The sequence below is a fragment of the Oncorhynchus keta genome, unplaced genomic scaffold, assembly GCF_023373465.1.
Source record: "Oncorhynchus keta strain PuntledgeMale-10-30-2019 unplaced genomic scaffold, Oket_V2 Un_contig_16903_pilon_pilon, whole genome shotgun sequence".
Taxonomy (NCBI): domain Eukaryota; kingdom Metazoa; phylum Chordata; class Actinopteri; order Salmoniformes; family Salmonidae; genus Oncorhynchus; species Oncorhynchus keta.
In genome coordinates this window covers 47,204-61,011 of record NW_026280180.1, presented here as the reverse complement: position 1 = coordinate 61,011, position 13,808 = coordinate 47,204, and the positions used below count along the sequence as shown (strand labels likewise).

Genomic DNA, 13,808 nt, shown 5'->3' with positions numbered 1-13,808 from the left:
ATATTACCTCAACTAACCTCCCTGTATATAGCCTCCACATTAACTCTGTACCGGTACCCCCTGTATAAAGCCTCCACATTAGCTCTGTACTGGTACCCCCTGTATAAAGCCTCCACATTGACTCTGTACCGGTACCCCCTGTATAAAGCCTCCACATTAACTCTGTACTGGTACCCCCTGTATAAAGCCTCCACATTAACTCTGTACCGGTACCCCCTGTATAAAGCCTCCACATTAACTCTGTACCGGTACCCCCTGTATAAAGCCTCCACATTAACTCTGTACCGGTACCCCCTGTATAAAGCCTCCACATTAACTCTGTACTGGTACCCCCTGTATAAAGCCTCCACATTAACTCTGTACCGGTACCCCCTGTATAAAGCCTCCACATTAACTCTGTACCGGTACCCCCTGTATAAAGCCTCCACATTGACTCTGTACCGGTACCCCCTGTATAAAGCCTCCACATTAACTCTGTACCGGTACCCCCTGTATAAAGCCTCCACATTAACTCTGTACCGGTACCCCCTGTATAAAGCCTCCACATTAGCTCTGTACTGGTACCCCCTGTATAAAGCCTCCACATTAACTCTGTACTGGTACCTCCTGTATAAATCCTCCACATTAACTCTGTACCGGTACCCCTGTATAAAGCCTCCACATTGACTCTGTACCGGTACCCCTGTATAAAGCCTCCACATTGACTCTGTACCGGTACCCCTGTATAAAGCCTCCACATTAACTCTGTACCGGTACCCCTGTATATAGCCTCCACATTAACTCTGTACCGGTACCCCTGTATAAAGCCTCCACATTGACTCTGTACCGGTACCCCCTGTATAAAGCCTCCACATTAACTCTGTACCGGTACCCCTGTATAAAGCCTCCACATTAACTCTGTACTGGTACCCCTGTATAAAGCCTCCACATTAACTCTGTACTAGTACCCCTGTATAAAGCCTCCACATTAGCTCTGTACTGGTACCCCTGTATAAAGCCTCCACATTGACTCTGTACCGGTACCCCTGTATAAAGCCTCCACATTAACTCTGTACTGGTACCCCCTGTATAAAGCCTCCACATTAACTCTGTACCGGTACCCCCTGTATAAAGCCTCCACATTAGCTCTGTACTGGTACCCCCTGTATAAAGCCTCCACATTAACTCTGTACCGGTACCCCCTGTATAAAGCCTCCACATTAACTCTGTACCGGTACCCCTTTATAAAGCCTCCACATTAACTCTGTACCGGTACCCCCCTGTATAAAGCCTCCACATTAACTCTGTACTGGTACCCTCTGTATAAAGCCTCCACATTAACTCTGTACCGGTACCCCTGTATAAAGCCTCCACATTAACTCTGTACTGGTACCTCCTGTATAAATCCTCCACATTAACTCTGTACCGGTACCCCCTGTATAAAGCCTCCACATTAACTCTGTACTGGTACCCCTGTATAAAGCCTCCACATTAACTCTGTACTGATACCCCCTTTATAAAGCCTCCACATTGACTCTGTACTGGTACCACCTGTATAAAGCCTCCACATTAACTCTGTACTGATACCCCTGTATAAAGCCTCCACATTAACTCTGTACCGGTACCCCCTTATAAAGCCTCCACATTAACTCTGTACCGGTACCCCTGTATAAAGCCTCCACATTAACTCTGTACTGGTACCCCTGTATAAAGCCTCCACATTAACTCTGTACTGGTACCCCCGTATAAAGCCTCCACATTAACTCTGTACTGATACCCCTTTATAAAGCCTCCACATTGACTCTGTACCGGTACCCCTGTATAAAGCCTCCACATTAACTCTGTACTGGTACCCCTGTATAAAGCCTCCACATTAACTCTGTACCGGTACCCCTGTATAAAGCCTCCACATTAACTCTGTACTGGTACCCCTGTATAAAGCCTCCACATTAACTCTGTACTGGTACCCCTGTATAAAGCCTCCACATTAACTCTGTACTGGTACCCCTGTATAAAGCCTCCACATTAACTCTGTACTGGTACCCCCTGTATAAAGCCTCCACATTAACTCTGTACTGATACCCCCTTTATAAAGCCTCCACATTGACTCTGTACCGGTACCCCTGTATAAAGCCTCCACATTAACTCTGTACTGGTACCCCTGTATAAAGCCTCCACATTAACTCTGTACCGGTACCCCCTTTATAAAGCCTCCACATTAACTCTGTACCGGTACCCCCCTGTATAAAGCCTCCACATTAACTCTGTACCGGTACCCCCTGTATAAAGCCTCCACATTAACTCTGTACTGGTACCCCCTGTATAAAGCCTCCACATTAACTCTGTACCGGTACCCCCTGTATAAAGCCTCCACATTGACTCTGTACCGGTACCCCCTGTATAAAGCCTCCACATTAACTCTGTACCGGTACCCCCTGTATAAAGCCTTGCTTGTTATTCTACTGCTGCTGTTTAATTATTTGTTACTTTTATTTCCTTTTTTTTAAACTTATCTATTTTTCACTTAACACTTTTTTTTATTTTTATGATTCTTAAAGCATCGTTGGTTAAAGAGCTTGTAAGTAATCATTTCACTGTAAGGTCTACCTACACCTGCTGTATTTGGCACATGTGACATACAATTTTATTTTATTTGATGAAACCAAGATTTAACTCTCTGGCCTGAATGCCAAGAGTCACATCTGGAGGAAACCTGGCACCATCCCTCCGGTGAAGCGTGGTGGTGGCAGCATCATGCTGTGGGGATGTTTTTCAGCGGCAGGGATCAAGGGAAAGATGAACAGAGCAAAGTACAGAGAGATTCTTGATGAAAACCTGCTCCAGAGCTTTCATGACCTGAGACTGGGTTTGAGGGTTCACCTTGCAACAGGACAACGACCCTAAGTACACAGCCAAGACAATGTAAAGTAGGAGTGGCTTCGGGACAAGTCTGTGAATGTCCTTGAGTGGCCCAGCCAGAGCCCAGACTTAGATAGATATCTATCTACCTGCCTGTCTAACCTGCCTGCCTAACCTGTGTGTGTCTCCAGAACCCAGTAACAGGCCTGTTGCCCTGCAGTGTCCAGCTGCCAGATGCCTGGGTGCGTGACAATGTCTACAGCATCCTGGCGGTGTGGGGTCTGGGGATGGCCTACAGGAAGAACGCTGACCGGGATGAGGACAAGGCCAAGGCCTACGAACTGGAGCAGGTGACTGGCTGGCTCCCATCTCACAGCATGCTCTGTCAAAATAGTGTTGTGTCCTCCATACTTACTGTACTGTGTGATCTGTGTTGTGTGTCCCATACTTACTGTACTGTGTGATCTGTGTTGTGTGTCCCATACTTACTGTACTGTGTGATCTGTGTTGTGTGTCCCATACTTACTGTACTGTGTGGTCTGTGTTGTGTGTCCTCCATACTTACTGTACTGTGTGATCTGTGTTGTGTCCTCCATACTTACTGTACTGTGTGATCTGTGTTGTGTGTCCTATACTTACTGTACTGTGTGATCTGTGTTGTGTTCCCCATACTTACTGTACTGTGTGATCTGTGTTGTGTTCCCCATACTTACTGTACTGTGTGGTCTGTGTTGTGTGTCCTCCATACTTACTGTACTGTGTGATCTGTGTTGTGTGTCCTATACTTACTGTACTGTGTGATCTGTGTTGTGTTCCCCATACTTACTGTACTGTGTGATCTGTGTTGTGTGTCCTATACTTACTGTACTGTGTGATCTGTGTTGTGTTCCCCATACTTACTGTACTGTGTGATCTGTGTTGTGTTCCCCATACTTACTGTACTGTGTGATCTGTGTTGTGTTCCCCATACTTACTGTACTGTGTGATCTGTGTTGTGTTCCCCATACTTACTGTACTGTGTGATCTGTGTTGTGTTCCCCATACTTACTGTACTGTGTGATCTGTGTTGTGTGTCCCATACTTACTGTACTGTGTGATCTGTGTTGTGTGTCCCATACTTACTGTACTGTGTGGTCTGTGTTGTGTGTCCTCCATACTTACTGTACTGTGTGATCTGTGTTGTGTCCTCCATACTTACTGTACTGTGTGATCTGTGTTGTGTGTCCTATACTTACTGTACTGTGTGATCTGTGTTGTGTTCCCCATACTTACTGTACTGTGTGGTCTGTGTTGTATTCCCCATACTTACTGTACTGTGTGATCTGTGTTGTGTTCCCCATACTTACTGTACTGTGTGATCTGTGTTGTGTCCCCCATACTTACTGTACTGTGTGATCTGTGTTGGAAAGGGGGTCTGAATATTCCTTGACTGCAAGGACCCGACCTCATGACCACACTGTGTCAAAACAAGACATTCCTTTCCCGAAACATGTTAGTGTGTTCCATGCATGTTGTCCTATGATCTATGTTGTAGGCCACAGGCAGAGATTGGCATATTTCAGTCCTTGGAGTCCTGAATAGATAAACTTGGGAAAGCAGGAGTTACCCTGTAAGGTGTGGTAAATATCCATATTTGTATTATTCTACAGAGTGTTGTCAAGCTGATGCAAGGGCTGCTCCAGTGTATGATGCGACAGGTGGGTTACCGTGGTTACTGTCCCATTCCTTCTACCATGTAACAACACAGTCACTAGTATATGGCATAAGGGCAACAATGCACTACGCTGTGGGAGCATTTCTGTATGTGTTTCTCCCTTGGTCTGGCTGTGTAATAGCCTTTTCTGAGCATGTCAGTGTGTCTGACTACAGGTGGCCAAGGTGGAGAAGTTTAAACACACTCAGAGCCCCAAGGACTGTCTGCACGCCAAGTACCACACCCCCACCTGTGCTACCGTGGTGGGGGACGATCAGTGGGGACACCTGCAGGTTGATGCCACCTCTCTGTACCTGCTGGTTTTGGCTCAGATGACTGCCTCAGGTACCGTGTGTGTGTGTGTGTGTGTGTGTGTGTGTGTGTGTGTGTGTGTGTGTGTGTGTGTGTGTGTGTGTGTGTGTGTGTGTGTGTGTGTGTGTGTGTGTGTGTGTGTGTGTGTCTGTGTCTGTGTCTGTGTCTGTGTCTGTGTCTGTGTCTGTGTCTGTGTGTGTGTGTGTGTGTGTGTGTGTGTGTGTGTGTGTGTGTGTGTGTGTGATGGATCATGTCATTGTGAAATAACTTGACTGTATACCGGCGGCGTTGTTCTTTATCACTGTCTGGTCTTCTCCAGGTCTTCGTATCATATCAACCCTGCATGAAGTGGCTTTTATCCAGAACCTGGTCTTCTACATTGAGGCTGCTTATAAAGTTGCGGTAGGTAATGTTCAAGGTCTGTTTGAGCGAGGCTCTCTTCTTCTAACCTCACAAGCATACGACTTAGCAGGAAGTAATAGAAGTCTGAACGGTAATGGAGAGAGAAGCAATACTATACTGAAGATCAATAGGAATATCAGTAGAGGTAGTGGAGACTATAGAAGTGTCGTGCTATAAGAAACACCTTACCAAACAAGACTTTTTACATGGCTCATACAGTATATTGTAAAATCTCACACAGTGAACCTTCTGATTGGTTGGTAGAATAACTTTCAATACATTTCATTGGTTAACATGGGAACATCAGCACTTAACCCTAAAAGCATCAACTTATTTTTTAGCTTAAAAGCGCCAACAGGTCAAAGGCCTGTGTGGTCGGCTACAACAGATAATTATAAACTAACAGGTGAAAACTACTTAACATAATTCATTAACATAATGTCATAATTATTAACATAATGTCAACAGAGAATGTAATTAACATAATGTCAACAGAGATACAGGATAATGTGTCTTAGTTAGCGACTTCACCAACCAGAATACGTTTCCCATCCAGGAGAATGTCTTAGTTAGCGACTTCACCAACCAGAATACGTTCCCCATCCAGGATAATGTGTCTTAGTTAGCGACTTCACCAACCAGAATACGTTTCCCATCCAGGAGAATGTCTTAGTTAGCGACTTCACCAACCAGAATACGTTCCCCATCCAGGAGAATGTGTCTTGGTTAGCGACTTCACCAACCAGAATACGTTCCCCATCCAGGAGAATGTGTCTTGGTTAGCGACTTCACCAACCAGAATAAGCAGATAGTCCAGAATCTCCCTGTCAATGTTGTTTGTTTCTGAGACGTGAGGAGTTAAAACAGAGTGCATATGTCCTACTGATTACTATTTGTGTAAATATATAGAATATACTGTATATACAGTATATATTGGATTAGGTCAAATAAAATTATATTTAGGTTCAAATTAAGGTCTTCAAATAGTATGATTTTAAACCTGGTTGTCATGGTAACTGGGTGTGTGTCTCTCTCTCTCTCTCTCTCTCTCTGTGCAGGATTATGGAATGTGGGAGCGAGGGGACAAGACCAATCAGGGGATCCCAGAACTGAACGCCAGCTCTGTGGGGATGGCCAAGGTACTGACGCTTTAGATGTAATGCTTGTCCTATATGTAACAATGATAATACATTGTCTCCTTTTACGTCTCCAATCGTATCTTAACTACCATATCTAGACTCATAACAGCCCTCTTATCGCAACACAGCTACTATATCTAAACTCCTAAAACAACAACATGTTGGGTTTTATGTTCAGGCTGCATTGGAGGCCATTGATGAGCTAGACCTCTTTGGGGCTCATGGAGGACCCAAATCTGTCATTCACGTTTTGCCGGACGAGGTGGAGCACTGCCAGGTACTGTGATAAACATGTCCTATCTTCTCTAGCCTGGTGAGGGCAGTGTCCAGTCTGGTTTAATCTTCTCGAGCCTGGTGAGGGCAGTGTCCAGTCTGGTTTAATCTTCTCGAGCCTGGTGAGGGCAGTGTCCAGTCTGGTTTAATCTTCTCTAGCCTGGTGAGGGCAGTGTCCAGTCTGGTTTAATCTTCTCTAGCCTGGTGAGGGCAGTGTCCAGTCTGGTTTAATCTTCTCTAGCCTGGTGAGGGCAGTGTCCAGTCTGGTTTAATCTTCTCTAGCCTGGTGAGGGCAGTGTCCAGTCTGGTTTAATCTTCTCTAGCCTGGTGAGGGCAGTGTCCAGTCTGGTTTAATCTTCTCTAGCCTGGTGAGGGCAGTGTCCAGTCTGGTTTAATCTTCTCTAGCCTGGTGAGGGCAGTGTCCAGTCTGGTTTAATCTTCTCTAGCCTGGTGAGGGCAGTGTCCAGTCTGGTTTAATCTTCTCTAGCCTGGTGAGGGCAGTGTCCAGTCTGGTTTAATCTTCTCTAGCCTGGTGAGGGCAGTGTCCAGTCTGGTTTAATCTTCTCTAGCCTGGTGAGGGCAGTGTCCAGTCTGGTTTAATATTCTCTAGCCTGGTGAGGGCAGTGTCCAGTCTGGTTTAATCTTCTCTAGCCTGGTGAGGGCGGTGTCCAGTCTAGTTTAATCTTCTCTAGCCTGGTGAGGGCAGTGTCCAGTCTGGTTTAATCTTCTCTAGCCTGGTGAGGGCAGTGTCCAGTCTGGTTTAATCTTCTCTAGCCTGGTGAGGGCAGTGTCCAGTCTGGTTTAATCTTCTCTAGCCTGGTGAGGGCAGTGTCCAGTCTGGTTTAATCTTCTCTAGCCTGGTGAGGGCAGTGTCCAGTCTGGTTTAATATTCTCTAGCCTGGTGAGGGCAGTGTCCAGTCTGGTTTAATCTTCTCTAGCCTGGTGAGGGCGGTGTCCAGTCTAGTTTAATCTTCTCTAGCCTGGTGAGGGCAGTGTCCAGTCTGGTTTAATCTTCTCTAGCCTGGTGAGGGCAGTGTCCAGTCTGGTTTAATCTTCTCTAGCCTGTTGAGGGCAGTGTCCAGTCTGGTTTAATCTTCTCTAGCCTGGTGAGGGCAGTGTCCAGTCTGGTTTAATCTTCTCTAGCCTGGTGAGGGCGGTGTCCAGTCTAGTTTAATCTTCTCTAGCCTGGTGAGGGCAGTGTCCAGTCTGGTTTAATCTTATCTAGCCTGGTGAGGGCAGTGTCCAGTCTGGTTTAATCCTCTCTAGCCTGGTGAGGGCAGTGTCCAGTCTGGTTTAATCCTCTCTAGCCTGGTGAGGGCAGTGTCCAGTCTGGTTTAAGCGGATTATTTTATAAACCTTAAAATTATATGTATGAAACTGACCATTGTCTTACGTCAGATAGCACAACTGATGTCTCCTGGCAACACGGTGGTGTCAGAATGACGCCATCTGTCAGAAACTGACCCGTTTGTATTTGACCTCTCCAGGCTATCCTGTGCTCCATGCTGCCACGAGCCTCCACCTCTAAAGAGATCGATGCTGGTCTCCTGTCAATCATCTCCTTCCCTGCCTTCGCTGTGGAGGATGCAGACCTGGTCACCATCACTAAGACTGAGATCATATCCAGGCTACAGGTAGATAGGAGCCTGTCTAGACTGGACCACAGATACAGTGAGATCATATCCAAGATACAGGTAGATAGGATCCTGTCTAGACTGGACCACAGGTACAATGAGATCATATCCAGGCTACAGGTAGATAGGATCCTGTCTAGACTGGACCACAGGTACAATGAGATCATATCCAGGCTACAGGTAGATAGGATCCTGTCTAGACTGGACCACAGATACAGTGAGAACATGTCCAGGCTACAGGTAGATAGGATCCTGTCTAGACTGGACCACAGATACAGTGAGATCATGTCCAGGCTACAGGTAGATAGGGTCCTGTCTAGACTGGACCACAGATACAGTGAGATCATGTCCAGGCTACAGGTAGATAGGATCCTGTCTAGACTGGACCACAGATACAGTGAGATCATGTCCAGGCTACAGGTAGATAGGAGCCTGTCTAGACTGGACCACAGATACAGTGAGATCATGTCCAGGCTACAGGTAGATAGGATCCTGTCTAGACTGGACCACAGATACAGTGAGATCATATCCAGGCTACAGGTAGATAGGATCCTGTCTAGACTGGACCACAGATACAGTGAGATCATGTCCAGGCTACAAGTAGATAGGATCCTGTCTAGACTGGACCACAGATACAGTGAGATCATGTCCAGGCTACAGGTAGATAGGATCATGTCTAGACTGGACCACAGGTACAATGAGATCATATCCAGGCTACAGGTAGATAGGATCCTGTCTAGACTGGACCACAGATACAGTGAGAACATGTCCAGGCTACAGGTAGATAGGATCCTGTCTAGACTGGACCACAGATACAGTGAGATCATGTCCAGGCTACAGGTAGATAGGAGCCTGTCTAGACTGGACCACAGATACAGTGAGATCATGTCCAGGCTACAGGTAGATAGGAGCCTGTCTAGACTGGACCACAGATACAGTGAGATCATATCCAGGCTACAGGTAGATAGGATCATGTCTAGACTGGACCACAGATACAGTGAGATCATGTCCAGGCTACAGGTAGATAGGAGCCTGTCTAGACTGGACCACAGATACAGTGAGATCATGTCCAGGCTACAGGTAGATAGGATCATGTCTAGACTGGACCACAGATACAGTGAGATCATGTCCAGGCTACAGGTAGATAGGAGCCTGTCTAGACTGGACCACAGACACACTATATGGGCCAGTTGATTCCCAGACTCAGATTAAGCCTAGTCCGGGACGTTGAAAGGATGTCAATGAGAAACCTCCATTGGCTAGGCTTAATGGTGCTCTAGAATGAGGTATCTAAATGACTCCGTTCCCTTCCCCAGGGACGCTATGGCTGCTGCCGTTTCATCAGAGATGGATACAGATGCCCAAGAGAGGTACTGTACAGATGTCTATGTTTTTCTCCTTACAGTGTGAAATACACTAGATTTTCATCCAATGGTCTTGAATCTGCGCTGTAGCCAACAGCTGGCAGATACAGTGTGTGTCGGCTCGTCTACATGATGACATTATTGTTGATTTAAGAGTGAAAATATTGTTATTTGTCAAAACGGCAACCAAGCATCGATCATCATGTCACCAGAGTCAGACCCTGGATATTTATTGGAAAGGAGCATCAAGCTCATCACCTTGCTCTTTCACCACCCTGTGAAGTTCATCATAACTTATTTCATCTGTAGCCTAATAAACTCCATGCTTTCCCGAGTCGTGGTGGGAGGACACCAATATACTTACTCAATATATGTACATAAAGGCCCGAGTAGTGGTGGGAGGACAACACAACATGCCTGACACCAATTTACTTCCTCAATATATGTACATAAAGGCCCGAGTAGTGGTGGGAGGACAACACAACATGCCTGACACCAAGTTTACTTCCTCAATATATGTACATAAAGGCCCGAGTAGTGGTGGGAGGACAACACAACATGCCTGACACCAAGTTTACTTCGATATGATGGTTATTATGTCAATATATGTACATAAAGGCCCGAGTAGTGGTGGGAGGACAACACAACATGCCTGACACCAAGTTTACATCGATATGATGGTTATTATGTCAATATATGTACATAAAGGCCCGAGTAGTGGTGGGAGGACAACACAACATGCCTGACACCAAGTTTACTTCCATATGATGGTTATTATGTCAATATATGTACATAAAGGCCCGAGTAGTGGTGGGAGGACAACACAACATGCCTGACACCAAGTTTACTTCCTCAATATACGTATGTACATAAAGGCCCGAGTAGTGGTGGGAGGACAACACAACATGCCTGACACCAAGTTTACTTCCATATGATGGTTATTATGTCAATATATGTACATAAAGGCCCGAGTAGTGGTGGGAGGACAACACAACATGCCTGACACCAAGTTTACTTCGATATGATGGTTATTATGTCAATATATGTACATAAAGGCCCGAGTAGTGGTGGGAGGACAACACAACATGCCTGACACCAAGTTTACTTCCATATGATGGTTATTATGTCAATATACGTACATAAAGGCCCGAGTAGTGGTGGGAGGACAACACAACATGCCTGACACCAAGTTTACTTCCATATGATGGTTATTATGTCAATATATGTACATAAAGGCCCGAGTAGTGGTGGGAGGACAACACAACATGCCTGACACCAAGTTTACTTCCATATGATGGTTATTATGTCAATATACGTATGTACATAAAGGCGTTTCCACCTCCATTTCCTGCATGGTACATTTTACTCACACAAAAAGGTGCCGACATGTTCAACAAACAAATGACCTGTTGGCATTTATAAAATGACAGCAAAACGTCCTGTTTCCATCACAGCTGTCATGATGTAAACGTGGTTACAGATTAAACAGTAGAACTTAAAGGAAAAATACACTTAAAATCCGTTGGTATTTTTGTCATTCGTCCACAAAGTGTTACTTGCCACATCATCATGACATCATCATGACATCATCATGACATCATCATGATGCGTTTTGCATCACATAAAGATGATGCGTTTTGCATCTATTGCATCTACTTCTTAAAAGTCCAATATCTTGAAAACTTGACTGCTGACATCCAAAACATTTTGGGACTGTATTAACAGTGAACTAATGGGAAAAAAATACCAAAAGATAGTCTTTTAGTGGGGTTTTCCTTGAACTCTCGTTTAAAGATTAGCCGTGTTCTTTTAGATGAGACATTGGGTGTAATATTTCCGTGTCTGTCTGTATGTCTCTCTCAGGACCCGTCCCGTCTCCACTACGACCCGGCTGAACTCAAACTGTTTGAGAATATAGAATGTGAATGGCCAGTGTTCTGGACCTACCTCATTCTGGACGGCATCTTCAGCGGAGACCTAGTACAGGTGTGTGTGGCCGTGTTGGTTCCGTCCCTCTCCTCGTCCCGACCTAGGTTCCACCCTGAGACCCTCTGAGTACATCCACACCTGTCACGCACGAAGCATCGTTACCGGTCACTCCACAAAAGCTGTGTCCGTTTCAGAGCAAGGAAAACAACTACCTGTAGGTCTGAGAGCGGGTGACGTCACCGAGCTATATGTCAGACCGCTAGACCACCCCAGGTCATGTGACTGTATGATGAACATGTCCTTTCCTGCTTCCTGTCTCCAGGTGCAGGAGTACAGAGATGCTCTGGAAGAAGTCCTGATCAGAGGGAAGCCCGGGATCCGCCTGATGCCTGAGCTCTACGCTGTCCCACCTGAAAAGGTATCACCATGACCCTTTTGAATACAACTTTATCGTCCGTGTGTAAATTGGAAATCCGTCTTTCTTTAGGGCACGTCAGCTTTACTCCTTGTGCCGATATGGGCATGCGGAGAGGTAACAGGTTACACTTGCTCCCTTTCTGAATCCTGATAAGTAACAACGTCCCCTACAACTAAGTGAGGAAGACCGTAACTGTGTGGTGTTTCCCCCCAGATGGAGGAAGAGTACGGGAACCCTCACTCCGTGGACAGAGTGGCTATGGGTCAGTTACCTCACATGTGGGGACAGTCCCTCTACATCGTTGGTTCTCTGCTGGCCGAGGTACAAACCTTCTGTCGTCTTATAATAGTGATTCAGTCTCTGTCTCACCACAGTGAGGTGTTGGTTGGTGCTTTAGTTCTCTCTCTCTCTCTCTCTCTCCGTCTGTTCCTCCAAGGGATTCCTCGCCCCTGGAGAGATCGACCCTCTCAACAGGCGATTCTCCACCAATTTCAAGCCGGACGTAGTTGTACAAGGTTTGCAGCATGTCTAATGTCCTCTCATGCAGGCTGGAAGACATTCCACATCCTTTAACTGGAGAAGTAATATACAGTTCTAGACTTGTTATTTAATTCACTCGTTTTGTTTAAGATCGTTTGCTCTGAGAGAGTTTCCTCTCCCTTTTGAGTGTGTGTGTGTGTGTGTGTGTGTGCGCCTTCATGTATGCGTGTATGTACAAACCATTTGTTTCTGTGTACATACCTTCATTTGTTTCTCTGTGTGTGTGTGTGTGTGTGTGTGTGTGTGTGTGTGTGTGTGTGTGTGTGTGTGTGTGTGTGTGTGTGTGTGTGTGTGTGTGTGTGTGTGTGTGTGTGTGTGTGTGTGTGTGTGTGTGTGTGTGTGTGTGTGTGTGTACACATTGACAGTGTGTGTGTTAGCGGAGTCGAAGGAGATCCAGGAGCTGCTGAAGAACGATGAAATAGAGGTCCAGACCATCGCTGAGGTCCAGCCCATCAGGGTCATGCCTGCTCGCATCCTCAGCCACGTCTATGTCAAACTGGGTACAGTTACAACTACTTAGAAAGGATTCGTAGAGCCTTCGTAGAGCCTTCGTAAGAACTACATAGCTAATGACTTGTTTCACAGGAAACTGCAAGAAGTTGAATCTGAGCGGGAGGCCATACAGGCACATTGGAGTTCTGGGAACCTCGAAATTCTACGAGATCCGGAACCGTACCTACACATTCACCCCTCAGGTGACATTATTACCTTAAGACAGTAGAGGTCCTATCTCCCTAAATGCTCTTGTTTGTTAAATCCTAATCTAGCACATCTAGGGCTGTATCCACAAAGTAGGAATCTGGTTAAAACCTGTTTTAAGACCTTTTTTATTTTTTTACTCCCAGCTCACAGTAGGTTTTAGGATGATGTTAAGATACTGCCCAGACAAACTCTGAGCCAGGAGTAAAATCAAGTCATGAAAGTTGATCTCAGCTGGTAATCACAACAATCAAAAGTATGGACACACCGACTCATTCAAGGATTTGTCTTTATTTGTTCTATTTTCTACATTGTAGAATAGTGAAGACATCAAAACTATAACATATGGAATCATGTAGTAACCAAAAAAGTGTTAAACAAATCAAAATATATTTTATATTTGAGATTCTTCAAAGTAGCCACCCTTTGCCTTAATGACAGCTTTGAACAGTCTTGGCATTCTCTCAACCAGCTTCACCTGGAATGTTTTTCCAACAGTCTTGAAGGAGTTCCCACATATGCTGAGCACTTGTTGGCTGCTTTCCCTTCATTATGCGGTCCAACTCA

The 13,808-nt window shown here is 45.6% G+C and overlaps 1 protein-coding gene across 1 annotated transcript in view; it reads left to right on the top strand.

Moving 5' to 3' along the window:
- Positions 1 to 13,808, top strand: part of LOC118383818 (uncharacterized) — a 48,325-nt gene that overhangs the window by 4,008 nt on the left and 30,509 nt on the right. Inside the window, 14 exon segments of the mRNA XM_052503165.1 lie at positions 3,030 to 3,188; positions 4,488 to 4,535; positions 4,708 to 4,876; positions 5,163 to 5,245; positions 6,304 to 6,384; positions 6,563 to 6,661; positions 8,145 to 8,291; positions 9,608 to 9,661; positions 11,519 to 11,641; positions 11,907 to 12,002; positions 12,216 to 12,323; positions 12,439 to 12,517; positions 12,908 to 13,042; positions 13,128 to 13,237. Of these exon segments, the coding sequence (XP_052359125.1) occupies positions 3,030 to 3,188; positions 4,488 to 4,535; positions 4,708 to 4,876; positions 5,163 to 5,245; positions 6,304 to 6,384; positions 6,563 to 6,661; positions 8,145 to 8,291; positions 9,608 to 9,661; positions 11,519 to 11,641; positions 11,907 to 12,002; positions 12,216 to 12,323; positions 12,439 to 12,517; positions 12,908 to 13,042; positions 13,128 to 13,237 (1,491 nt within the window).